Source organism: Hyla sarda, chromosome 3 (assembly GCF_029499605.1).
Source record: "Hyla sarda isolate aHylSar1 chromosome 3, aHylSar1.hap1, whole genome shotgun sequence".
NCBI classification, from domain to species: Eukaryota; Metazoa; Chordata; class Amphibia; order Anura; family Hylidae; genus Hyla; species Hyla sarda.
The window spans coordinates 333,140,760-333,168,526 of NC_079191.1; the positions used below are offsets into that span (position 1 = coordinate 333,140,760).

The window sequence follows — 27,767 nt, forward strand, 5'->3', positions numbered from 1 at the left end:
TCTGGAGGGCTACAGTTTAGACTACTGCACATTGATCTCCAAACTGTGGCCCTCCAGATGTTGCAAAACTACAAATCCCAGCATGCCCAGACAGCAAACTGCTGTGTGGGCATGCTGGGAGTTGTAGTTTTGCAAGATCTGGAGGGCATCAGTTTAGAGACCACTGCACAGTGATCTCCAAACTGTAGCCCTCTAAATCTTGCCAAACTACAAATCCCAGCATGCTCTGACAGCAAACTGCTGTGTGGGCATGCTGGGAGTTGTAGTTTTGCAACATCTGGAGAGGTACAGTTTAGAGACCACTGTATAGTGGTCTCCAAACTTTAGCCCCCCCCCAGTTGTTGTTAGGCAACTACTCACTGGCTTCAGTAGTCTTCACCGTCGCCAGGACCTCCACCGTCGCCGGTCACGCTACAGTTCCCCCGTTCTGCTCGGATTACAGTCGGTGGGCAGAGCGGGGGAACTGAACTTTAACCCCCCCGCCCCCGATCTGCTATTGGTCGTCGCTTCTTGACGACCATTAGCAGGGATAGGAGGGGTGGCACCCCTGCCACCTAACTCCTATCCCTTCAGGGGGACCGGAGGTGTCTTGGACACCCCCGATCCCCCTGATTTTCCGGGTCACCGGTATGACCCGGATCCGCCGAAAATCGACGGTCTGAATTGACCGGCGATCGCCGACATGGGGGTGGGGGGGTCTCAGGACCCCCCTGGGCATATGCATGGGATGCCTGCTGATAGATATCAGCAGCCATCCCGGTCCGTTCCCCGAATGCCTAGCGGCAGGGACCAGAATTCCCACGGGCGTATCCATACGCCCTACGTCCTTAAGGACTCAGGATGCAGGGAGTATGCATATGCCCTGCGTCCTGAAGAGGTTAAAGGGGTATTAATTTGGAAAACTTTTTTTTTATCAACTGGTGCCAGAAAGTTAACAGATTTTTAAATTACTTGTATTAAAAAATCTTAATCCTTCCAGTACTTTTTAGGGGCTATATACTACAGAGGAAATGTTTTTCTTTTTGGATTTCTCTTATGTCACGACCACAGTGCTCTCTGCTGACCTCTGCTGTCAATTTTAGGTACTGTCCAGAGCAGCATATGTTTGCTATGGGGATTTTCTCCTGCTCTGGACAGTTCCTAAAATGGACAGCAGAGGTCAGCAGAGAGCACCGTGGTCGTGACATAAGAGAGAACCAAAAAGAAAAACATTTCCTCTGCAGTATACAGCCCCTAAAAAGTACTGGAAGGATTAAGATTTTTTAATAAAAGTAATTCACTATGCCAAGATGCGCCAAGATTTTTTATAGCCTCGGATAAAAATGTAGCACAATATTAGACTGTCTAGTCTAAGTAAAACTAAGCAAGTTTTAAAAAAAGTCCCCCAATGTGATTGTGATAAAAATGCCACTGACCACAACCCCCCCCCCCCCCCCCCAAAAAAAATGACAAAATGCTATTCAGACATTTCAATATTTCTTACAGGTTTTGGAATAACATTTGGTAGCAGCATTTTCAAACAAAGCAATGAGCAATATTGTACTCCGAAAAACTCCACCGAAATGTGAAAGTTGGATAATGTGATAAAAGAGTTTGCAGTCTTTCACCAAAAAGAGGATCTGGTCTCTTCCAGAAATGTCAGCTGACACTGCCCATGTGGTGCCCCCCTTCCTCCTAGTTAGTACCCTAAGGGCATAGACTGTCAACTCCTAATGGGAAGGATACTCACATTTATGCCCCATAGAAAACTGAGCAATGGCTAAACACATTCGGTTTCCAAAAATAGGCAGCAGAATCTGATCAGAGATTAAAGTGGTACTCCGTTGGAAACATCTTATCCCCTATCCTGCCACATAGCCGCCACGCCTTCTCCTTTAGACGTGATTGGAAGTGGTGTGGCGGCTTGCACAGAGTTCGCTCCATGCACTGAATAACAGGGGTGCAGCAGCGGAAATCGCGGGGGTCCCCAGCAGCTGGACCCCCGTGATCTAACATTTTGTCCCCTCTCCTTTGGATAGGCAATAAGATGTTTCGAGTGGAGTACCCCTTTAATGATTTTAGCATCAAGTTTGCCTATGTAAACACTCTCAAGGACTGCATTTCCATAAAAAGTCCCTGATGCATTTTCTAAAGAGGCTTAACTTTTTAATGGTGTGCGTCTCTAACGGTTTAAGCAGGGCAGAATATATGGCACACTTAAATGGCGTATCGGTGTAAAATTGCAATCTTGTCAAAATGAGAAATTGTGTGAGCTAAAATTCCATATTATTAGAAAAAAATTAAATGTTACTTTTATGGCTTAACCTGTAAAGGACAAAGGGCGTACAGGTATGCCCTTGCGTCCTGGTACTTAAGGACCAAGGACATACCTTCAGAACAGTGAGTGTGGGCTATTATCAGTAGCCAGACACTCACTGCTAATGACAGGCAGCGGTGATCCTGCCACTGCCGATCATTAACACTTTAGATGCCGCAACTAAAGTGAAAGTGATTTTATATCCAAAACGATATCCCTAAGGGTTCCAAGGGCTGGATACCAATAATATCAATTTCCCTCAGGGCCGTAGCCCCTCCAGGACTAATTCCCCTTTTCTAGGGACCCCCCTAAAACATCACTTTTAATTGATATCCTGTTAAAATATACAAAAGAAAGACCCCAATGTGTTTAGTGATAACAAATAGTGTTTTAATATCACAACTCAGCGAGAGAAGGATAATATCAATAGGAGATATACTCCTTAACGTGGATATTCCATTATAGGTTTGGAGGGTTTATATATAACGATCTCATCCCAAATATATCTTATTTCGAGATGTCTCATAAAAGCTATTAGGCTGTAAAAAGAACATTTGTTATACAATTTTACATGTGGGTATAATTTGCTGTTTGGACACAGAAGGAAAGAGGCAACATTTTCCATTTTCATTACAAATTTTCCAAAGTTTCCACTTGGTCTTTTTTCTGGCAGTTTTTGGAAAACTGCCAGTGAAGTTTTTGAGCCAAAGCCAGAAGTGTATTCAAGAGGAATAGGACATATAAAGAAAGGACTTATACTTCTCCTCCCTTATGGATCCACTTCTGACTTTGGCTCAAAAACTGCAGCGGCAGATATCCAAAAACTACCAGAAAAAAACCAAGTGGAAACTTAGCCATGATGTGGTGAATACTAGGGATCGACCGATATTGATTTTTTTAGGGCCAATACCGATACTCTGTGGAGGTTAGGGCCGATAACTTATGTTAAGTTATCGGCTATTTAACACCGCTGCAGATCATTGATTTAAAGCGGGCGTTTTAAAGGGGTATTCCAGGCCAAAACTTTTTTTTATATATATCAACTGGCTCCGGAAAGTTAAACAGATTTGTAAATTACGAAGAAAGCAGGTAGATGCCAGCGATTATGAAACTTCACCTTTATTGGAACCACGTAAAATCATCGACATGGAGAGACTTCAAATAGACAAACATTTAAAATTCCAGGAATCAGCGCCAAGCATAAATTGGCTATTTGTAAATTACTTCTATTAAAAAATCTTAATCCTTCCAATAGTTATTAGCTTCTGAAGTTGAGTTGTTGTTTTGTGTCTAACTGCTCTCTGATGACTCACGTCCCGGGTGCTGTGCAGTTCCTATGGGGATATTCTCCCATCATGCACAGCTCCCGGGACGTGACATCATCATTGAGCAGTTAGACAGAAAACTTAAGAAGCTAATAACTATTGGAAGGATTAAGATTTTTTAATAGAAGTAATTTACAAATCTGTTACTCAGCCCATTTTGGCCTTAAGGACTCAGACAATTAAATTTTTACGTTTTCATTTTTTCCTCCTCGCCTTATAAAAATCATAACTCTTATATTTTCATCCACAGACTAGTATGAGGGCTTGTTTTTTGCGCGACCAGTTGTCCTTTGTAATGACATCACTCATTATATCATAAAATGTATGGCGCAACCAAAAAACACTATTTTTGTGGGGAAATTAAAACGAAAAACGCAATTTTGCCAATTTTGGAAGGTTTCGTTTTCACGCCGTACAATTTATGGTAAAAATGACGTGTGTTCTTTATTCTGAGGGTCAATACGATTAAAATGATACCCATTATTACATACTTTTCTATTATTGTTGCGCTTAAAAAAAATCACAAACTTTTTAACCAAATTAGTACGTTTATAATCTCTTTATTTTGATGACCTCTAACTTTTTTATTTTTCCGTATAAGCGGCGGTATGGGGGCTCATTTTTTGCGCCATGATCTGTACTTTTTTTTGATACCACATTTGCATATAAAAAACTTTTAATAAATTTTTTATAATTTTTTTTAATAAAATGTATTAAAAAAGTAGCAATTTTGGACTTTTTTTTTTTTTTTTTCATTCACGGCCTTCACCGTACAGGATCATTAACATTTTATTTTAATAGTTTGGACATTTACGCACGCGGCGATACCAAATATGTGTATAAAATTTATTTTTTACGCTTTTTGGGGGTAAAATAGGAAAAAACGGACGTTTTACTTTTTTATTGGGGGAGGGGATTTTTCCCTTTTTTTTTTAATTTTACATTTTTTTTTAAACTTGATTAGTCCCCATAGGGGACTATTCATAGCAATACCATGATTGCTAATACTGATCTGTTCTATGTATAGGACATAGAACAGATCAGTATTATCGGCGATCTTCTGCTCTGGTCTGCTCGATCTCAGACCAGAGCAGGAGACGCCGGGAGCCGGAAGGTGAGGGGACCTCCGTGCGGTGTTCTGAATGATCGGATCCCCGCAGCAGCGCTGGGGGGGATCCGATCATTCATTCAAATCGTGCACTGCCGCAGATGCCGGGATCTGTATTGATCCCGGCACCTGAGGAGTTAATGGCGGACGCCCGCGAGATCGCGGGCGTCGGCCATTGCCGGCGGGTCCCTGACTGCGATCAGCAGCCGGGATCAGCCGCGCATGACACGGGCATCGCTCCGATGCCCGCGGTTATGCACAGGACGTAAATGTACGTCCTGGTGCGTTAAGTACCACCGCACCAGGACGTACATTTACGTCCTGCGTCCTTAAGGGGTTAACTTTCCGGAGCCAGTTGATATATATAAAAAAAGGTTTTGCCTGGAATACCCCTTTAAATAAATGAACTGCAGTGGCTTTTGCGGTGCCATAGGCCGCCGCCGCCACCCGCTTCTCTCCCCATTGCCGGCGGGTCCCTGACTGCGATCAGCAGCCGGGATCAGCCGCGCATGACACGGGCATCGCTCCGATGCCCGCGGTTATGCACAGGACGTAAATGTACGTCCTGGTGCGTTAAGTACCACCGCACCAGGACATACATTTACGTCCTGCGTCCTTAAGGGGTTAACTTTCCGGAGCCAGTTGATATATATAAAAAAAGGTTTTGCCTGGAATACCCCTTTAAATCAATGAACTGCAGTGGCTTTTGCGGTGCCATAGGCCGCCGCCGCCACCCGCTTCTCTCCCCCTGCCTGTCCGGGGGTCCTCCTGAGTCCTATCACCGCGACCGCCCCCCCCAGCACCGCCCGTCGCTGCTGTTACAGTGGCATCCCGTTTTTGGGATGCTCACAGAAATGTCTGACAGAAGTACAAACGCAGTATGGACCTGGCCAAACAGCAAGGTTCATACTGGGTTTTAGAAGTCCATCAATCGGAATCCTGCCAAAAAGGGATATTAACATACTGTAACGTAGAGCAGCGGGCGCCATTCATTTTAAGGACCTGAAGTCACCTAGTGGCTCAGTTTGGTATATATGGATGATTTTAAACAGACAAGACAATGCAGCTGACCACGGTTTTGGATCCACTTGATATAGCGCATAGATGACTCCGTTCCGGATATTGAAATGAACTATGCCCGCTGCTCTCTGTTACAGTATATGTCAGCCAGGAAAGACAAACCTCTTCAGCTCACCACACCTACATATGTGATAATGATTCCTGCTTCGGCTCACGAGGATACTGTCCAAAAATATCAAATGTTTATTGAAGCATACAGATGTAAAATAAGTACAGAAGTGTCATAAGTGACAGACGCGTTTCGGACAGTATGTCCATAGTCATAGTATATGTCAGCATCCTGTTTGTGGCAGAATGCCAATGGATACCTCTGATGGACTGCTAAAAACCTAGCCTAAAATGATCTGCTGGATCGGGGCACTGAATTATTGACTAAAAAGGTGAATACCAGCACTGCCCCAGTCACTATATCCAAATATTTTGTAACACAAGCTCGTACTGGCCCACGGGGGAATAGGTAGATCTCCTGGTGGGCACCTGAGTGCATGTAGCCCTAAGGCTAAGTTTCCCAACCAGGGTGCCTCCAGCTGTTGCAAAGCTACAACTCCCAGCAGGCCCGGACAGCCTTCGGCTGTCCGGGCCTGCTGGGAGTTGTAGTTTTGCAACAGCTGGAGGCATCCTGGTTGGGAAACACTGCCCTAAGGCGAGCTCTAGCCAGAGGTCAAGTCGTGGGGAAAAAAGTGTGGGAACTAACCCATGATTTCCACTCAAGTGCTAGTCCTGCAGGACTCCTGCTAATGGGAACAGTGTTCCTGCTGTGCAAAAAGTGCAGGAACTCCGTTCCTGTGCGCTCCTGCAGGACGTAAGCCCTGGCTCAAGCCCAACACTGGACATGCCTATAAGGTCGTACCGAACGTGGAGTCTGACCAGGGGTAGCTTAGCCGGGGCCCTGTTAAAGGCTTAGAACTACAAATCTGGCAACCACATTCTTAGCAGTTCCAGACTGTGGTGTGCATAATAACACATGTTAATAAAGTTGTATGAACAAAAAAAAAAAAAAAGCTAACTAGGAAGAAGCGGCGCTAAGGGCGGTGCCGAACCTTATGGCGTGTGGTCGTACGTGACGTCACGGCGCCGCTGTCAGAGAGGCAGGAGACCCGCCCAGGCAGCCGCTTCTCTACCTTCGAGTGTGGGCGGCAGCGGAGCCCGGTTGTCGGGTGCAGAACGGCGGCGGAGGACGGGACTTATGTGACGTTACGCGGCCATTGCGGAGAGGCAGCGTTACCGCCTGTGTGAGCACCCGTCCCTCCTCCTCCCTGCGGATCCTCATTTTCCTCTATAGGGATCGGTGGCGGCCGCTCGGTGGTAACCGCGGCCCCTGCTGCGAGAGCGGCCATGGACGAACAGGCGGGGCCCGGCGTTTTCTTCAACAACAATAACAATTCGCTGCTGTCCGCCGCCGGTGCGGGGACTGCGGGAACCGGCAAAGGATTTGAGGCCGGGGCTGGAGATTCGGCCTCGGCGGCTGGTGGAGCAGGAGGAGGCGGCACAGGGGCGGCGGGCCGGGCCCAGTACAGCATCCCGGGCATCCTGCACTTCCTACAGCATGAGTGGGCCCGCTTCGAGGTGGAGAGAGCGCAATGGGAGGTGGAGCGGGCCGAGCTACAGGTAACAACATGGGGTAACTGTCACTGGGGGGAGGGGATCCGGGGTACAGGCTGTGGGGTATGTACATGTCAGGGCTGTGGGGTACGTACATGTCAGGGCTGTGGGGTACATACGTGTCAGGGCTGTGGGGTACGTACGTGTCAGGGCTGTGGGGTACGTACGTGTCAGGGCTGTGGGGTACGTACGTGTCAGGGCTGTGGGGTACGTACGTGTCAGGGCTGTGGGGTACGTACGTGTCAGGGCTGTGGGGTACGTACGTGTCAGGGCTGTGGGGTACGTACGTGTCAGGGCTGTGGGGTACGTGCGTGTCAGGGCTGTGGGGTGCGTGCGTGTCAGGGCTGTGGGGTGCGTGCGTGTCAGGGCTGTGGGGTGCGTGCGTGTCAGGGCTGTGGGGTGCGTGCGTGTCAGGGCTGTGGGGTGCGTGCGTGTCAGGGCTGTGGGGTGCGTGCGTGTCAGGGCTGTGGGGTACGTAGGCCCTTTTCACACTACAAAATGACTCAGTTTTAAAGGGGTACTTCAGTGCTTACACATCTTTTCCCCTATCCAAAGGATAGGGGATAAGATGCCTGATCGCGGGAGTCCCGCCACTGGGGACCCCCGGGATCATGCATGCGGCACCCCGTTTGTAATCAGTCCCCGGAGCGTGTTAGCTCCGGGTCTGATTACAGGCGCCCACCGGGCCGGCGGCGTGTGACGTCACGCCTCTGCCCCTGTGTGACGTCACGCTCCGCCCCGTGGGATGTCACGCTCCGCCCCTCAATGCAAGCCTACGGGAGGGGGCTTGACAGCTATCACGCCCCCTCCCGTAGGCTTGCATTGAGGGGCGGAGGCGTGACTTCACACGCCGCCGGCCCGGTGGTCGCCTGTAATCAGACCCAGAGCGAACACGCTCCGGGGACTGATTACAGACGGGGTGCTGCATGCATGATCCAGGGGGTCCCCAGCGGCGGGGGTCCCCAGCGGCGGGATTCCCACAATCGGGCATCTTATCCCCTATCCTTTGGATAGGGGAAAAGATGTGTAAGCACCGGAGAACCCCTTTAAAGATCCGTACAAAGTTCTGTCAGAAAATCAGCTGTAAAAAACAGCAGTTACAAAATCCTATACATGCATGAACTATTTCTCCCGTTACTATCTTCCGTCACAAAATAACAGCCGTTATTAATAACGGGCTCTAACGGGTTAAAATGGCTATTAGAAAAATCCCATAGACTATAATGGGATTTTCTAACGGCCATATAGGATTTTGTAACTGCCGGTTTTTACAGCTGATTTTCAAATGGAAATTCGTATGGATCTTTAAAACTGAGTAATCTTGTAGTGTGAAAGAAGCCTTACATGTCCAGGCTTTGGGGCGCGTACACACGTATGGGGAAACGTGTGTGTTTTTCCATAGATGACAGCCTGGACGCGCGTGTTTCCCCATAGTTGACAGCATGGGCATGTGTATGTCCAGGCTGTCATCTATGGGGGCACATGCGCGTCCAGGCTGTCAGGGATGGGGCACATGCGCGTCCAGGCTGTCAGGGATGGGGCAAATGGACATGCAGTCTGTCAGGGATGGGGCGCATGCGTGTACAGGCTCTAGAGTTCACACACATTCAGGCTGTCAGTGTAGAGCACTGTGTTTGCCTTGGACTTGTTCTGCACACATTGCAGAAGCGTCAGTACCCGATCGCTCCTATAGAAATGTCCATTCTCATTGCGTATATAGTGACTATCGCTGTGTAACCTGCTTTATCCACCTTGCAGTGTTTCCTGCGCTGGTTTAGACACCTTTACATAATGGAGAGACCTGCTTTTATACTTTTAGCTGCTCAGCCAAAAGTAAACAACCCCTTTAAGGGTCACAGTAAAGTCCTGCCTGAACATTTTGTGACCTTTTAAAAGGGATATCCCATATAGCAAACCTGTTTTTCATGTACCCGCTTACTGATTTCTGAGTGGAAAGGTTATTCCCACAATTTGTCTGTGGAGTGGAGCAGTGCTCAGCCAAGCACTACTCCATGGAGAATGAATGGACCACGGCCATCGGTCTACTTCTTTTATTGCAGGGGTCATTTCACCTCCGTTTTGGCAATTAGCAGTGGTCTCAGCGGTTGGACCCCACAATCTCCTAGTTTTTCCCTATATTGTGCATAGGGTATAAAATTAAACTGGGGAATACTCCATTTAAGAGACTGGTCCTCCGTTCAGGATCTTCATCACAGTTACAAAGAACGTCTCTCTCTGGAGGACCTGACAAGGTTTATGTTAAACAGACAACCCATTGATATGAATTGGCACTGTGGTCTTGCTAAACATTTAAAAGGTTTCCCTACAGATTACAACAGCTCTTTTGGGTTCTCAGCAGGGGGGACACTTTGGGATCAGCGTTTAGTCAAGGTGCCCTTCTAACAAGTAGGGATCGTCAAAAGCCCAGAATCCCTTTAAATGGGCGCACTCATTAAAAGTAATTTTTGCTATTGCACTCCTTATGGTAAATAATAAATCTTTCTAATGTAATTTGTTTAAAAAAAAAAAAAAAAAAAAGTTTCCAATGTTTCCCCCTATCTCGTGCACAGACTTTGGACTCCTGCTGGCCTGACAAGTCCAAAATCAGGAAATGCCGTCTGGAGTGCTGAGGGGATGTGTACAGCCTTATCCAATCATAGCTCCTCTCACACTGCACTGCTCTGGGCTATGTGTAGCAGAGTGAGGGAGGAAGTTCTCCCCTGTATGGCTTCAGATGATGTCACACCTCTGCTGGGTAACTCTTCTTCCCAGTCTGTGAACCTGAGGTTGAGCAGAAAATACAGAGCAATATAGGCAGGGGGTCATTTATTATGATGGGGCAGGGAACTGGGAGGATTATGAAATGTAACAGGATAATGAGAGGTACTTTTTAAGGGGTATCTGTAATCATTGTCACCCGAACTAACCTGTTGGTACAGGCTGGTAGTGTGGGTGACACTGATATTACTGACACTGATGTATTCCAGTTTTGTGGCCCCGTTCACCCGTTATCTTCCTGCTCGCAACTGGTCCTAGTGAAGAAGCAGCAGTGTTGACGGCAGCGTGCTTAAAGAGCGCTTTAGCGTTTTCTAAACAAGGAAGATTACAGGTGAGTGGGGCTATGGACCGGGGATAGGAAAGTATCATTATCATCAATGTCAGCCATGCTACCAGCCTGTACCAACAGGCTAATGTGGGTGACACTGATGACAGATTCCCTTTAAGGGGGTACGCCTGCCACCTGCGTCTCTCGCTCTTTGTCATCCAGCCCTTTTTGCTTCTGTAAACATTTGTTAACTCCTTACATTAGAGGTCAAGCCTGTACAAATGCAGTGAATCAGGTAGCCAACACCTTAAATTTACTAGTGGTGTCTACCTTTGCAATCTTTTCTTTTTATTTATTTATTTATTTTTGGTTTATTAAAGATTTTCAGAAAATATATAAACAAACATGTGGGCAATAGGGGAAACAAAAACCCCCTTCATAGCACGGATACTAGAAAAATAGCAGTGGAGGTCGCTCCAGAATACAGCAAATATTATTCATACAACAAAGAAATACTTGTCAATAAAGAAGTTGAATCCAACATAATACCAGACAAATAACGGTCCAGAGCGACATTGCAATAATGGAAGGGGGGGGGGGGGAAGGGGTAGGAAAGACAAGAAGAGAAGGGGTGAAAGGCAGGACAGAGTAAGATGTCAGGAGGAGAAAAGAGGAAGACAAAGAGAGAGAAGTGTACAGGCAGGGCTCAAGTCCTGCAGGATCTCATGGGAACGGAGTTCCTGCACTTTTTCCACAGCAGGAACGCAGTTCCCATTTGCAGGAGTCCTGCAGGACCAGCCCTTAAAGGGATACTCTGCCCCTAGACATCTTATCCCCTATCCAAAGTATAGGTGATAGGATGTCTGATTGCGGGGGTTCTGCTTCTGGGGACCCCCGTGATCTCGGCTGCAGCTCCCCAGACATCCAGTGCACAGAGGCTCGTGACGTCACAATAATGCCCCTCAAAACAATTCTATGGAAGGGGGCGGGACGGCCGTCATTCCCCCTCCTATAGACTTGCATTGAGGGACCGTGATGTCACGAGCCTCCAGTGCTGCACCAGGCACTCTAAATGAAAGCTAGGTGCAGCAGGGAGGACGTGGGGGTCCCCAGCGGTGGGACCACCGGGATCAGCTATAAGTGTAAATCTTGGGTGAGTTCCCTCAATTTTTTTCCCAGGACTTGACCCCTGTGTACAGGTAATAAAGGAGCTCACCTCGCAAACTGCTCAACCATCCACAGGCTCAGTGTGATAAGGGGGTGAGAGAATGGCAGCTGACGTGGAGGTAGAGAATAAAGGTCAGTTTATTGTTCTAAATAAAGGGTCTTAAACATTACAATCTTTTCTGTTGATGTCTATGATGTATCTATTGCCAGGCTATGTTAGTAGTTGTTTGCATTTGATGTCTACAGCATGTAGCTTGGCCCAAATCATTGCTCATACCAGTGTGCCTCCAGCTGTGGCCAAGCTACAACTCCCAGCATGCCCGGACAGCCTTTGGCTGTCCGGGCATGCTGGGAGTTGTAGTTTGGCCACAGCTTGAGGCCCCCTGGTTGGGAAACACTGGCTCTCATACGGATGTCTCATTGAGCCCCAACCTGTGCAGGACTTCACAAGTTTTGGTTTACACTTCTGAATCTGCCTCAGCACCTGCCTGTGTGACTATTAGTGATCAACTTTTTCGCGTTCTAAGAATTTGGTGCCAGCGTAGTGCCAGGGACTGTAATTTTGGTGTATTGCAGTGTTTCCCAACCTGTGGCTATCCAACTTTTGCAGAACGAATATTCCCAGTGTAGCTGCACAGCTTAAAGAGGTACTCCGGTGGAAAACTTTTTTTTTTTTTTTTTTTATCAACTGGTGCCAGAAAGTTAAACAGATTAGTAACTGACTTGTATTAAAAAAAAAAAAAATCTTAATCCTTCCAGTACTTATTAGCTGCTGAATACTGCAGAGGAAATTATTTTCTTTTTGGAACACAGAATTGTCTGCTGAATCATGAGCACAGTGCTCTCTGCTGACATCTCCGTCCATTTTAGGAACTGTCCAGAGCAGCATATGTTTTCTATGGGGATTTTCTTCTGCTCTTTACAGTTCTTAAAATCGACAGAGATGTCAGCAGAGAGCACTGTGGTCATGATGTCAGCAGAGAGCTCTGTGGTCATGATGTCAGCAGCGAGCAGCGTGTTCCAAAAAGAAAATAATTTCCTCTGTAGTATTCAGCAGCTAATAAGTACTAGAAGGATTACGTTTTTTTAATAGAAGTAATTTAGAAATCTGTTTAACTCTCTGGCACCAGTTGATATATCAATAAATAAATAAATTCCACCGGAGTTCTGCAGCAGCTGGAGAGCCTTTTTTGGGGAACACTGGTGTGTTGATTACCCGATTGCTCTTGGTCTATGGCCACCGCTGCTGATAGAGATTTAGCATTGCTACGATTGAAGGCGTGATTCTTGGTGTCAGCATTCACGTATTCTGTATCTGTCACTGGAACATGGTAATTTCAAATGTATATTTATAGATGTGGAGAGGGCTTGGTCCTTTTGGCTAAGGCTGCTGGTGTTCTACTGGTTTTCACAGATAATTATGTTAATGTGTTCTATATAAACAACTGTGCCCATATACATAGGACATAATCCCACTGCAGAGAGTATGTAGGAGCCACGCTGTCAGGGTGCTGGAGTAATACTGATGCAGTGATGGCAGGATTCCCATCCTTCTACATCGTAGCTTTTACTCTTTGCTTCCTGAACTGTTAGGTTAGACGCAGAGCCTACACAAGCCTGCATTGGAAGTCTGTTCCCACTGGTTCTGATGTGTAGACACATTATATTAGTAAACCTCTGAGTATTGGAAGAAGTAAAAGAAGCACTCCAGGAATACACAAGAAGCTCTAGATTATTCTCTAGTAATACCCTGTAATGTTGCACTTTATAAACAAAAAAAATATCCAGGAGTGCAAACTGTGATCTGTTTAAAAAGTTCAGGTTAGAGCATTTGTATCATTGGTTTGATAATCAACGGATCTAATCTTTATTCTACTAGCTTAGGTTTGGTTCATACTTTGGTACTTTTGCCTTGATTTTCTGTCTCCCATTGTAATAGCCAAGCATGTCACACATTGTTATCCACCAGGTAAATCTTACAGACCACACACACTTTTACATGACTCTTCATAGATTCTTCATGGTTCCCTGCATTTTAAAAGGGGTAATTCGGCCCTAATACATCTTATCCCCTATCCAAAGGATAGGGGATAAGATGTATGATCGCGGGGGTCCCACTGCTGGGAAATCTGTTATTACACATCCACCTTTGTGAGTGTAATGACAGATTGCGGGGGTCCCCAGCGGCGGATAGGGGATAAGATGTGTTAGGGCCAGAGTACCCCTTTAACCATTGACCAGCAGTACTTGTGGTAGCTCAATGCTTATTGGGCTAGTAACCCTACTTTTGGGATACTAGGGGTTAAAGGGGTATTCATCTAAAGGTGATTTTTCAAAAAGACACCTAGTCTGCCAGCTTAAGGGTACGTTTACATGGGCGGATTACCTGTGTGTTTGCTGAGGAAAATCTGCAGCAGATTTTGCTACCATTGACTTAAATAGTTCCAAAGGAATATCTGCTAATTTGCTTCTATTGTGGATTCTCTGCTGACCCATTGAAGTCAATGGTCTCAAAATCCACTGCGGATTTTCCGCAGCAGATACAGATTCCGCAGGTAATCCCCCCCCCCCCCCCCCCCCCCGTGTGAACATACCCTAAAGGGGTTTTCCAGCTGCTAAAAACGTATCCACAGGACAGGACCTGATTCTCCCAGGTGAACCCTCTAGCCCTCAACTGAAGGCTTTCTGGGCATGCTGGGAGTTGTAGTTTTGCAACAGCTGGAGGCACCCTGTTTGGGAAACACTGTTCTAGGGTTTCATAAGCTGTGTCTTACCCATGCCTGGCTCACTCATTCTCCCTCAGCACTGGCTTTATGAACATTACTGGGTGACACAGTTCTACATCTTTGTAGCAGTCATGCAGAGTATTCAGTAGTCATATTAAAGGGGTACTTCGGTGAAAAATATATATTTTTTAAAATCAACTGGTGCCTGAACGTTTAAAAAGATTTGTAAATTGCTTCTATTTAAAAATCTTAATGCGTCCAGTTCTTATCAGTTGCTGTATGCTCCAGAGGAAGTTCTTTTCTTTTTAAATTTATTTTCTGTCTGACCACAGTGCTCTCTGCTGACACCTCTGTCCTTTTCAGGAACTGTCAAGAGTAGGAGCAAATCCCCATAGAAAATCTATCCCACTCTTAACAGTTCCTGAAACAGACAGAGGTATCAGCAGTGAGCACTGTGGTCAGACAGAAAAGAAATTAAAAAAGAAAAGAACTCCTGTAGTATACAGCAGCTGATTAGTACTGGACGGATTGAGCTTTTTAAATAGAAGTAATTTACAAATCTGTGTAACGTTCTGGCACCAGTTGATTTAAAAAAATAATAATTTCTCTGGAGTCCCCCTTTAAGTATTGATATGTAAGTGTGTCTCCCAAGTGCCTATTGGCATTTGTCAGGAGCTGGAATATATAATTGTCAGGTTTCCTGGTTGAATGTTGTTGCCAATGTGCCAGCTTGGTAATGGAAGCGCCACAGTTTGTTCATATAGTTAAGCAGATGGCTGTAGAATTCTGCATTGGTAGCATTTTCATGTTGGGGAAGTTGCTTATTTAGATTTTTTGTAGGGTCTTCTCCCTCCTTTGAGATCATCATTTATTCATAGGATGATGACAACACAGTGCTGCCTGTCAGGAACTTCATGGCAACAAACAGAAGGAATAATTCCATGTAGAATATGTTGCATATATACAAGCTCATCAGTTATACAGAGAGCGGCTTGTTATAATGCGGTCTAGACTACATACAATTATATATGATGTGTCAGGCAGATTTACATTGTCAGTCTGATCGGCTTTTATATGCAAAGATATTTTGCAGAAACGTTGATTCTGACTTCTCTGCTCTTTCTCATAATGGGGATTTCTTTCCGCCCTACTTTCTGATCCAGTGATCACTATTTATAAGTACAGCCCTATTTATAATGGTTTGGGAAGAATGGGATCATTGTTAGCTCCTAACTCACTGAGGGACATTTCTCATTGACTGTCTTTATAAAATGTATTTCAAAGTCATTTATTTTTTGCTTACGAGCGACATATTTATAATATTGCGTGATGGTTAAAATCTTTGACGCACATAAGTCAAGAACACTAAATCGCTTCAGAACCCTGCTTTGATTCCGACTTTTTACCTTTTTGCAAAAAAATTAGCGACTTTAAAAAAATGTTCTCCACAGCCAGTTTTGTAAGGCTGGGTTCACACCACGTTTTTGTTATACAGTACCCGTATCAGGTTTTTTATTAAAAAAAAATGAAATAAAAAAAAAAAAAAATACAGATTCCTCAAAACCTGACTAAACTGTATCAAAACGTGTGCACAAATTTTAATCCGTATACAGGTTGAAAAATGATGTCCGGTTGCATCCATTTTGAAAGAAAAATAACTATTTTTTTTTATTTTTTTTAACTTTTCACTCCATTATGAATAAAGTTTCACTTGTTTGATTGAAATTCCAAGAGAAAAAACTTGGCAAAGTCAAAAACCGTAGGGTGAAAACCGTATGGAACACTACACACATACATTCTGTACAGTTCCCATTGACTCCCATGTTCGAAAAAAACGTATACTTTTCAATACGGTTTTTCACCCGGACCAAAAACCGTGGTAGGCTACGGTTTTGGGTACGGGAAACAAAACTGTACAGGATGCAGAACGGACACAACCGGATGCATCTTTTGGCATACGGTATTTAATGGAGAGTCAGTGCATAAGGTTGTCTGTACGGTTTTCAAACTGAAAACGTATACGGGAACTGTATTGCAAAAACGTGGTATGACCCCAGCCTAAGGCAGGTCTGGACTGATGTAAATTAGCAACAAAGTGGAAAACCAAAAGTATGTAACAGTCGTTTTAGTCAAAATCAATTTAACAAAAAGCTGCTAAAATTGTGCGCAGTAGAGACATTTCAGTGACTTTTCTACACAAAAAAAAGGCTATAAACCTGTTAGAATACCAGGAGAATAAGGATTTTGTGGTTGTGGAGCAGCTTTCTGGCTTCTTAGGGATTTCAAACGTTAAATTTGATAGGAATATATCCCAAGATAAACCAAAAGAGGGTCTTCAGTGGAGGTAGGCCAGTAGTGACCCTTCTGGTCCTAAGAACAAAATTACCTTGTTTGGTTAAAGTGTGATAAAAATTCCTATTCAAACAAATCTATCACACAAATCTAGTCCTTTTTAATATCCCTGAGAACAAAAAGGTTGGGCATGTTATTAACTTTACTGCCCAGTCTTTTTTTTAATTTTTTTTCCGGTCAGGGAACTTCCATGCAAATTAGAAGGTTGTCTGGCCCCCGCTGAAATTAGTCACTTTGGCTGACATATGTCTAAATGCAGTATTTCCAAACCAGGGTGCCTCCAGATGTTGCAAAACTACAACTCCCAGCGTGCCTGGACAGCCTTCGGCTGTCCAGGCATGCTGAGAGTTGTAGTTTTGCAACACCTGGGGGCACCCTGGTTGGGAAACACTGGTCTAATGTGTAGGACTGGTGCTTTGGCTACCCTTGTTCATGAAGCAGGGGCATGCTGGGAGTTGTAGCTTTGCCACAGCTAGAGGCACCCTGGTTGGGAAACGCTGGCCTATGATATAGAGAAGCTTAGCAGGGTGATACAGTTTTATAGCGGAGTATGAAGGCTTCTTACCCAGTGATTGTCAGCTCCTGTACGGAAGGTTGTCAGTCATTTATTGTGCTCGATGAGCAGGGATTTACATTAATAGCTCACAAACTAAAGCTCTCTTTTACATGTATAGAGAGGCTGAGCGTTCATGTCTACGGGAGGCATGGGGGCTGTTGGCCGAGATAGTGTCTGTCTGCGAGCTCTTTAGTGTGTATGGCCATATATGCTGGGTCTCGCTGTGAGAGAACAGCAGCGGTGACGTCACTAAGCTCCGCCTGTGTCCCAAACCGGGTGCCCGGAGCGAAGATACCGGAGAAGATTACAGGAGATCCCTGCCACGGAATGGGACAAGGTAAGTACCGTTGTCACCAGTGTCACCTGCACTACCTGTCGGTACCGACAAGTTAGTGCAGGTGACACTGGTGACAGATTACCTTTAAAGTCCCATGCAAGTCTATGGGAAATGTATGTTCCAGCATAACTTCCAAATGGCTGGAGATATTTTGATGAAACTTGTTACTTTTATGTCATATAAAAATGTGATGTATAATGTGATATGTGGGATGATATTAACCCTAACCTATCCAGGGATGTGGAAATCCTATCACCCGGAACATGTAGTTACAGGTGCCGTGCAGGTGAATTTTTCATAGATTTAGCCCTGTATCGGGCAAACCGGGCCAGACCGATTTCCCCCTTTATTTTTAAAATGCCGGTGTGAGGTGTGACTGACAGGAGGAGCGGATGCAGAATTGCATGGGACGCAAGTTTGCACCTCACACCGGCACTCAGGGTGTATGGAGCGAGCTCCCGACTCGAGCCCACTCCATACTCTGCAGCCCCCGGCTAATTTAGGTAGCCGGGGGGCCACCGCTAAAAGCTCAGCATATGGTGATCGCTGTGGCCAGCTATTAACCTTTTGGATCGCCGCTGTCAAAGTTGACAGCAGCTTCTAAAGGTACCTTTTAACCAATGCAATCACGGGGGAGCGATCCAATGTGGAGGTAGACAGAGGACTTACCTCTTCATCCATGGCTGCCCCTGTGGATCTCCATTTTATTGAGTATGCCTTGAGCAGGCTAAACCAAATGAACACAGATCAGTGGAGTTCAGTAGAACTGCATTGATCTGTATCAGTTTAATGAAACTTTAAAAAAACACCCATTAACCCCTTCCATATTAAAAGTTCATATCATTCCCCTTTTTCCCATTTTCCACATAAAAATATGTAAACAAAATAAAAAAAATAAACAGATTGGGTATTGGTGCATGCGTAATTGTCAGAGCTATTATAAAATAAAATGTTATATCCCTTCCTGTCAATGGTGTTAACAAAAAAAATACCAAGTCACAGAATAGCATTTTTTATGTTTATAACCTCCTATCCCAGGAAAAAATAAAGTAAAAAGTGTTCAAAAAGTCCAATCAACACCATAATGGTACAGATACATAGTGCTGGGCGGTATACCGGTTCATACCGAATACTGACATTTTTGTCCTGCACGATATGAATTTGTCTCCATACCGCAATACCGGTTTGGCCTCTCCCCCACGGGAATGAATGAATTATCAGCCCAGCGCTGCGCTGTCCCCATCGGGGAACTAATCATGTCCCCCCTGCAAGCACTGCCCTCCTCATCCTCCTGTTTGTTGCTGGCCGCTGGGAATCTGTACTGTACGCTGTATCCCTATGCCCGGGCTGCAAAAGATAAACAAAGTAAACTTTAACTCACCTTGCCCCGTTGGTCAGGTACTGGCCTGACCTGCTTCTGGGGAAGGGCTCTTTGGAGAACAGTCAGTCTATCACTGACTGTAGCCATGTTCCTCCTCGGCCAGTGATAGGCTGAGCTCACTGTCATGTAAGAAGCCGGCCAAAGCTCCTTACATGACAGTGAGCTCAGCCTATCACTGGCCGAGGCGGAACATCGCTGTGGCCCATGATAGGCTGATGGCTCTCCGTCGTTCCCGTCCCCAGGAAGAGCGTGAGACCGACGTAGGAAGGTGAGTTAAAGTTAAATTTGTTTATCATTTGTAGCCCTGGCATAGGGATACAGCGTACAGTATAGAGTGTCAGCGCCGGCGGCCACAACAAACAGGAGGACGAGGAGGGCAACGCTTGCGAGGGCCGTGATTAGCTCCCCGATGGGCACAGTACATCACTGTGCTGATAATTAAAAGGGGGGGGGGGGGGGGAGGGGGGGGGAAGCAGAACAGCACTCGCGGGTCACATGATTTAGGGGGGGGGGGGGGGGGAGAGAGACAAATACAGTTATATACCGTGGAACCGCCATAATTTACAAAAATACCGTGATACACATTTTTGGTCATACCGCCCAGCTGTACCGATACAGCAGATTACGGCCCAAAAAATTAGCCAGCATACAGCCCAGTATATGGCAAAATAAAAATGTTATAGGGGTCAGGAATTTAAAAAAATATATTAAAAAAAGTTTAAAAAAATGTATATTTGGTATTGCTGTAAGCAGGCTGCCTAAAGTATTAGAGTAACATGTAAGCTTGACCACATTTTGTTTCTGGGCATAAGTTATGGAAAAATGAAAGGTGTCATTACAAAATATAATTGGTCCCACAAAAAAAAAAAAACAAGCATCACGGGTCTGTAATGGAAAAATAAGAGTTATGGCTATTATAGGACAAGGGGGGTAAAAACAAAAGTGCAAAAACGAATAAAGACCTTATTTACGTACTATTTTGGTTGAAATTGTTTTGTGTACCAGGACAAGTAGATTGTGCTTCGTTTTAGTCCCTTGGACAAGTAGTTTTTTAAAAACCATGAATTTTTTTTTCCCGACACCCCTGCCTACCCCCTTATGGGAAGGATGGGGTTTTTGTCTAAAGTCCTATGCAAGTATATAGGACTTCCATTACTTTACTCCACAAGCTTCGCATCTCCTGGTGAGTGCGTCAGTCCGGCCACACCCCTTCTCACAAAGCCACATCCACCATTTAAGCCACACCTCCTTTATTTTCTATTTTTTGTGCATTGGTCTGGCTTGCAAGTCATGCCCACTTCCACAAAACCATGCCTCCTTCTGTTTTCGGCCCACAATCTCTTCATCACAACCAAGCCCCACTTGAGGTCAGGATATAAGGACAAGTACTTCCTCCTTTGTTGATTTTGCTCCCCCACAAGGATTAGGTAGGAAGAAGCGGGCAACGCCGGGTACTCAGCTAGAGCTAGTTGTCATCTGAGACTACATCCTACAACTAAAACACAAATTGTCTTGACATAATAGAATCATGATTAAGTCAACACTATGTAAATATTTACTTTCCATGCAGTGACATGACTTTTCATTGTCTGGGAAGGGAAAAGCATCCAGCGTATTGTTACTTACCCTGTGTATAGGGCAGTGTTAAAATAAAGAAGCAAAGGGATCGATGATGAACCGTGAACATATTAATTATTGGAAAATTTGTCAAAACTTCCATTCATGTAGGAGTAATTTTTTCTTTGTTCTTAAAATAATTCCGGGGTTTGGATCCCCCACCAATCAGCTAGTTAGCCCCTATCCTTAATACAGGGAGGGCTCTTAATTTTTAGGCACCGTGCACCTAGGACTTCAGGCAGTGTTCAAGACCTTTTGGACACAATTCTCAATTTTCTAAGTAACTTATTTGCTTTCATCTTATTTAAAACACTTCCCCTGATAGCTGAAAGACTTGTTTTTTTATATGAGCTTCTAGTGGATAATTTGCCAACATGGAATGTTACACTTTAACACTTGTCTACATTGCAGTTTTAGCCATAAGCACGCTGCTTACAAGAGACTAGAGCTGCACGTTATATCAGAATCGAATACAAGATTTTTGTGAATTGTAATTCCGCACAATTTCATGCACAGAGGGTCTCGGACCTAAATTCAAATGTTTAGCCAGTGTTTCAACCAAGGGGCCTCCAGCTGTTGTAAAACTACAAGCATGCTGGGAGATGCAGTTTTGAAACAGCTGGAGACACCCTGGTTGGGAAACACTGTACTTTGTTATAATAGGGGAGCAGGGGAAACACAAAAAACCTTTCCCCGGCCCCCATAGGCCTGACACATAACCCGTTCTCTTCTGTCCAGTTCCGGTATCTTCTCTATACTCCTGACAAGCAGCTGGGTCCAGGACCTTCCCTGCTCTTGGGGTTACATGGGGAGGGTGGACAGAAATTACATATGGGGGTAGGGGGTCATGTGAAAAGGGGTATAGACTTGAAATGGGGGGAATGTAAAACTGGGGGATAGAAATGAAATGGGGAAGAATGGACATGAAATTGGGGGCGTTCACCATTTATTTTTTTATAGCGCAATATTTACCTCCAAGGGGTGTGGAAATTAAAACAAAAAATTACATGTCCAAGGTATTAAAACGGAGCCAAATCGACTTGCCTGGGCCAATGTTTATTTTTTCCTCCTCTCACTATAATAGCCATAACTCTTTATTTATTTATTTATTTATTTTTTTATTTATTTTTTTCCATCTACAGACCCATATGAGGCTTTTTTTTTTTTTTTTTTTTTTATAGCGTGGCTGATCACACTTTGTAATTATTTTTTCATAACATTTGCTCCGGAAAAAAAAAAAAAAGGGAAAAAAGATAATTTGGCAAATGTGGTAGTTTTATTATTTTTTATTTTTATTTTTTTATGCCATTTACCTTGTAGTCAAACAAGGTTATTTTCATACTTTACGTCAGCCTGATTAAGGCAATATCAAATTTGTTTCTGTTACTGCTGGGCGATATACCAGTTCATACCCAATACCCTTTTTTTTTTAAAACAATAAGAATTTTTCATATACCGCAATACCGGTCAAGAGGCTGCTGCGGGCGGGCGGTCAGGCGCTATGCCTGCGGGTCCCGCAAATCCCACAGCAGCCTCAGACTCGGCAGCAGAATCAGTGGCAACCCCACCCTCCCAGTACATTCACCAATCACTCACCAGGGTGGGTCTGCTGCTCCTCCTAACTGTCTCCTTCCGCCAACGTAGTGCCGCCATTCCTTGGCCCGCTCAGCCTGCTCTGGACTGCCATCCTCAGCCGGCAATGCCGCTGCCTGGTCCTCTTTCAGTAGGTAAAAATAAAAATCTTCTAGAGCACACACTCGCTGTGTGCTATGCTGCGGCTCGGACGGTCGGCGATCCTCCCGTCTGTGTCTGCAGTCTATGTGAGGGGTATGTGCAGAGAAGACTGCAAACAGAGCATTGCACCCTCTGCAATGCTCTGCACATACCTCCACCTGTATAGGAATGTACACACACACACACACACACACACACACACACACACACACACACACACACTGCTATACACATGGGGGTATGTGCAGACTGCAGAGCATTGCACCGTAGGGTCTTCTACAGACCCTAGTGTGCAATGCTCTGTAGTCTGCACATACCCTATGGGAGCTATGACAAAAAGTATAAAAGTGTAATAAAAACGTGTTTAAAAAAATGTAAGTCCTTCCCATTTTCACCTTTCCTAATAAAAGCTTGAGTCCACCCCCCCCCCCCCCTTTTCCCATTTTTTAACTAAAATTAATTCTGGGCGGTATACTGGTTCATACCGAATACCGGTGTGTTTTTCTTTACAAAATGAATTTTTCACATACCGCAATACAGTTTCCATAGCGACCAACTCCAATGCGTGATGGCGTAGAGAAACATCCAGCCGCACAGCGTCTCTGGGATGTGTAGTCAGAGCCGCACTGAACTGACTGTGAGGAGCTGGGAGGGGACTACAACTCCCGGTGGACTCGTGACCTCCGGGTGGTTGCGGGAAACTCGAGCAGGACTGCGGAGACATGGAGGACAGTTACTGGGTGGCCTGACTGAGACCCTGGGTACCATGGTGAGGACCCCCGACCACCTGACAATATACTGAGGGAACCCCCCCCCCCCCCCCCCCTATAACTGCCGTGAAACCACCATAATTTAGAAAAATACTGTGATATACATTTTTGGTCATACAGCCCAGCACTAGTTTCTGTCATGTTTTACCAATTTAAAAAAAATTCTAAACTTTTTTGGAATCTTCTATTATTGTCATTTTCTGACCCCTGTAACTTTATTTTTCTGTATACCGGGCTGTATGATGCAATTTTTTTGCGCTGTAATCTGTTTGTATCAGTACCATTTTGGTACACTTTTACTTTTATTTTTATTTTTTTTCTTAAATGTTTTTCTGGGATATATATTTTTTTTTTTCATTTACATGGGGGGCGATCCCCCCCACCAGGGAGCATTTACATGTCCCTTTTAGATGCTGCTGTCCGCTTTGACAGAAGCGATCTAAGGGGTTAATAGCCTGCTGCGGCGGCGACCACCAGCTACTGAAATCAGGCCGCTGGGTATGGAGCAGGCTTGAGTCAGAAGCCCGCTCCATACACCCTTAGTGCCACTAGGTTGTCTGTCCGGCCCTGCTTGCCCGAAGCAGGGTTAAAGGTCAGAGAAATTCACCTGCCCGGCGCCCAGATCTGCAAGTCCCGGGCGTTGGGCCTCCATAATCACAATCGCGCATTTTCCCCCAAAGCGTGCAGCCCTACAAGAGACATTGCAGAGACCATCCAGCCTTATTAGATTGACATGTAGTCCTACTCTTGGTGCCAGCCCATCAGCTGTGGAGGGTTCATACTGCTTTATTGTCCCTTCAATGAGACAGTGCTGCAGTACATTGCACCACCATCACTACTAGAAAATAAGGGGGATACATGGATGGACAGCGATAAACTTTGAACAAGTTCCAGCGTTCACACGAGTGCATTGTCCCCTTCAAACAGTGTATTGGTGGAGGTGCCTGAAGTCTGACTCCTGCAGATCTAAGTTATAAGGCTGGATAACCCCTTAAAGGGATGGTTCAGGATAAGGCTTGGTTCACAAGGCTAGGAGGAGGAGGCAAACAAAATGCACTGCATGTAGTACTATTGTGTCAGGTAAAATGTGGGACATTGTGATGGAAACCTCACTGACCCTATTAAAGTTATTGGAGTCTGTGAAGTGTAGTTGGCGTCCAATACGCAGTGGATTCTGCACTACTATTGTGTGGTGTTCTATGACCGCACAGAGCATTGGGGACAAAGAGGACTGGCGCGAGCCAAGCTCAGTGTTTCCCAACCAGGGTGTCTCCAGCTGTCTGTTGCAAAACTACAACTCCCTGCATGCCCGGACAGCCAAAGGCTGTCCGGGCATGCTGGGAGTTGTAGTTTTGCAACAGCTGGAGGCACCCTGGTCGGGGATACACTGCCCTAGCTTTTGAAAAACATAGCTGCAAACAACTGTACGCCTGTCCTTAGGTTGGCAGGCGTTACAGCTCGGCCCTATTTACTTCTTGATAGTTATGGTGCCGTTTTTGCAATGTATCACCCTTGGTTTTTCTTGTTGTGGACAACCCATTTAAGTATAAGCAGCTTTTTTTAAATTTTTTTTTTTTTTTTTTTTCTTTAAAGAAATAAATAACTAAATAAAAAATAAAAAAAAACTGTGCTAGACTTGGATCTTTTTTGAGCAGCGGTGATCAAAATATTGTAGACTTTTGAAACCAGGTAAATCTTTTTAGGATCCCAATAGACTTTATTCACCCAACAATAATTTTTTTTTTTTTTTTTTTTTAATGGAAAAGAGCAGAAAAAGTTATATGGTAGTAACAATTTTGTTTTACAGCATTGACTACGTGGCATCTGGCACTGAACATCACGAGTCTTGTGATCTCGGACAAAGATATGTTATACGTAGAACCAGCTCATTATTATACCTTGGGTGCTCCATGCTTCTTTTAATGTGCCCATCTTCTTATCTGGTTAAAGGGGTACTCTGGTGGAAAACATTTTATATTTTTTTAAATCAACTTGTTCCAGAAAGTTAAAGGGGTACTCCCGTCGAAAACTTATTTTTTTTTTATTTTTTATGAACTGGTGCCAGAAAGTTACAGATTTGTAAATTACTTCTATTAAAAAACATTAATCCTTCCAGTACTTATTAGCTGCTGAATACTACAGAGGAAATTTTTTCTTTTTGGAAGACAGAGCTCTCTGCTGACATCATGACCACAGTGCATCTCTGTCCATTTTAAGAACTGTCCAGAGTAGGATAAAAGCCCCATAGCAAACATATGCTGCTCTGGACAGTTCCTAAAATGGACAGAGATGTCAGCAGAGAGCACTGTGGTCATGTCAGCAGAGAGCTCTGTGTTCCCAAAACCATTTCCTCTGTAGTATACAGACCCTAAAAAGTACTGGAAAGATTAAGATTTTTTATTAGATGTAATTTACAAATCTGTTTAACTTTTTGGCACCAGTTGACTTTAAAAAATAAAAAAATTAAAAAAAAATTTCCACGATTTGTAAATTACTTCTATTAAAAATTCTTTACCCTTTCAGTACTTATTAGCTGCTAAATACTACAGAGGAAATTCTTTTCTTTTGGAATTTATTTTTTGTCTTCTCCACAATGCTTTCTGCTGACACCTGATGCCCGTATCAGGAAACCTATGGTACTCTGGACAGTTCTTGACACGGACAGAGGTGTCAGCAGAGAGCGCTGCGGACAAGACAAATAAGAAATTCAAAAAGAAAAGAATTTCCTCTGTAACATACAACTGCTAATAAGTACTGAAAGGATTAAGATTTTTAAATAGAAGTAATTTACAAATCTTTTTTTACTTTCTGGCACCAGTTCGTACCAAAAAAAAAATGGTTTTCCACCAAAATACCCCTTTTAATGCTATTGTATCCTCTCTAAAGATTGGGTGTATTTGGCCCTGGTTTATAGTATAATGCAATATGCTTTGTAACCTTTAGTGAATGTTTGTGCTTTCTCCTTTTGTGGGACTATTTTCATTGCTCCCATGCTTTGCTGTTACATAAGGCTAAGACTAGAAAGGACAGTAGTAGAACAGTGTCTTCTTGTGACATGTTTGTGGCTTTATTGTTGTTCCTCATTTACTTTAAGTATCTAGAAACTTAATGACAAATGAAACAAACCTTTGCAGCTTTCAGTGGCAGTAAAAACCCTGGAATAGAAGATCACTTTCCAGACATTGAAATACATTTTTAGTTTTTATTAGAACCCTTTAGATCAATCAGAACGTGACTTGAATGATCTATTCTGTTTTCCCTGTGAAGTACAATCTTACTCATTCTACCCCCTTCTCCTATACATAAGAGGACCTGTCAGCTCTCCACATGGGTTTTCAGAAAATCCTTGTATTCCCTATTTAAGGGGTACTCCGGTGGAATGTATATATAGTTTTTTAAATCAACTGGGGCCAGAAAGTTAAACAGATTTGTAAATTACTTCTATTAAAAAATCTTTACCCTTTCCTTATTAGCAGCTATATGCTACAGAGGAAATTCATTTATTTTTTTTCTTTCTTTTGTCTTGTCCACAGTGCTCTCTGCTGACACCTGATGCCTGTATCAGGAACTGTCCAGAGCAGGAGAAAATCCTCATAGCAAACCTATGCTGCTCTGGACAGTTCCTGACATGGACAAAGGTGTTAGCAGAGAGCACTGTGGTCAAGACAAAAAATAGATTCAAAAAGAAAAAAATTTCCTCTATAGCATACAGCTGCTAATAGGTTCTGAAAGGATTGAGATTTTTTAAATAGAAGAAATTTACAAATCTGGCACCAGTTCATTTAAAAAAAAAAAAAAAGTTTTCCACCGGAGTACCTCTTAAAGGAGAACTCCAGAATATAAAAATTGTTCCTCATACTGCCGGCAGTAAAAAAAAAAATAAAGATGTACATGCCTTCCTTCGCTCCCCGGGTCCTCCGGTAACAGTCTCCGGTCTCCGCTGCAATCCTCTTCCTGGTTGCTGGTGGTTGGCAAGTCATACTGCACTCGGCCAATCACCGGCCGCAGCGAAGTCCCGACACGGCCGGCGATAGGCTGAGCGGCAGTGTGACGTTTTCGGCCTCGGCAGCAGGTGCCGGTGTAGTGAAGAATTTTGTGTCCTGAAGCGTTCTCACACTGCCGCTCAGCCTATCGCCGGCCGAGCCGGGACTTCACTGCGGGCGGTGATTGGCCGACCACCGGCAACCAGGAAGAGGATCGTGGGGGAGACCGGAGACGGTTACCGGAGGCCCCGGGGGAGCAAAGGAAGGTTTGTACATCTTTATTTTTTTTACTGCCGACAGTATGGGGGACAATTTTTATATTCTGGAGTTCTCCTTTAAACCCCTTAAGGGCCAGGACAATTTTAGTTTAGTGTTTTCATTTTTTTCCTCCTCGCCTTTTAAAATCCATAACTTTTATCTTTCCATCTACAGACCCATAGAAGGGCTTGTTTTTTTGCATGACCAATTGTACTTTGTAATGAAACCTCTCATTTTACCAAAAATTTTATGGCAAAGAATTATTTTTTTTAGGAGGAACTTTAAATGAAAACTACAATAGCTATCAGTTTATTGCTAATACTGTTCAGTGCTATGCATAGGGTATAGGGTACAGACCAGAGCAAGTCCCCTGGAGATGGCCGGAGGCAGGTGAGGGGACCTCGGCCACCATTACAGATGATCGGATCC

General features: G+C 44.4%; 2 protein-coding genes across 4 annotated transcripts in view; one reads left to right on the plus strand and one right to left on the minus strand.

Moving 5' to 3' along the window:
• The window catches only part of LOC130362585 (sulfotransferase 6B1-like), a 121,734-nt gene extending 114,915 nt beyond the window's left edge, over positions 1–6,819 (minus strand). The window contains exon 1 of the mRNA XM_056567331.1: positions 6,660–6,819. The gene's annotated coding sequence lies outside the window, so the exon portion shown is untranslated. The remainder of the gene's footprint in view (positions 1–6,659) is intronic.
• A 43-nt stretch (positions 6,820–6,862) lies between these two features.
• STRN (striatin) overlaps positions 6,863–27,767 on the plus strand; it is a 123,092-nt gene continuing 102,187 nt past the window's right edge. The window contains exon 1 of one of the 3 annotated variants that reach the window (XM_056567321.1): positions 6,863–7,417. In XM_056567321.1, coding sequence (XP_056423296.1) covers positions 7,145–7,417 — 273 coding nt within the window. In that variant the 5' untranslated portion in view covers positions 6,863–7,144. The remainder of the gene's footprint in view (positions 7,418–27,767) is intronic. The other 2 variants (XM_056567323.1, XM_056567322.1) reach the window with 2 other exon arrangements.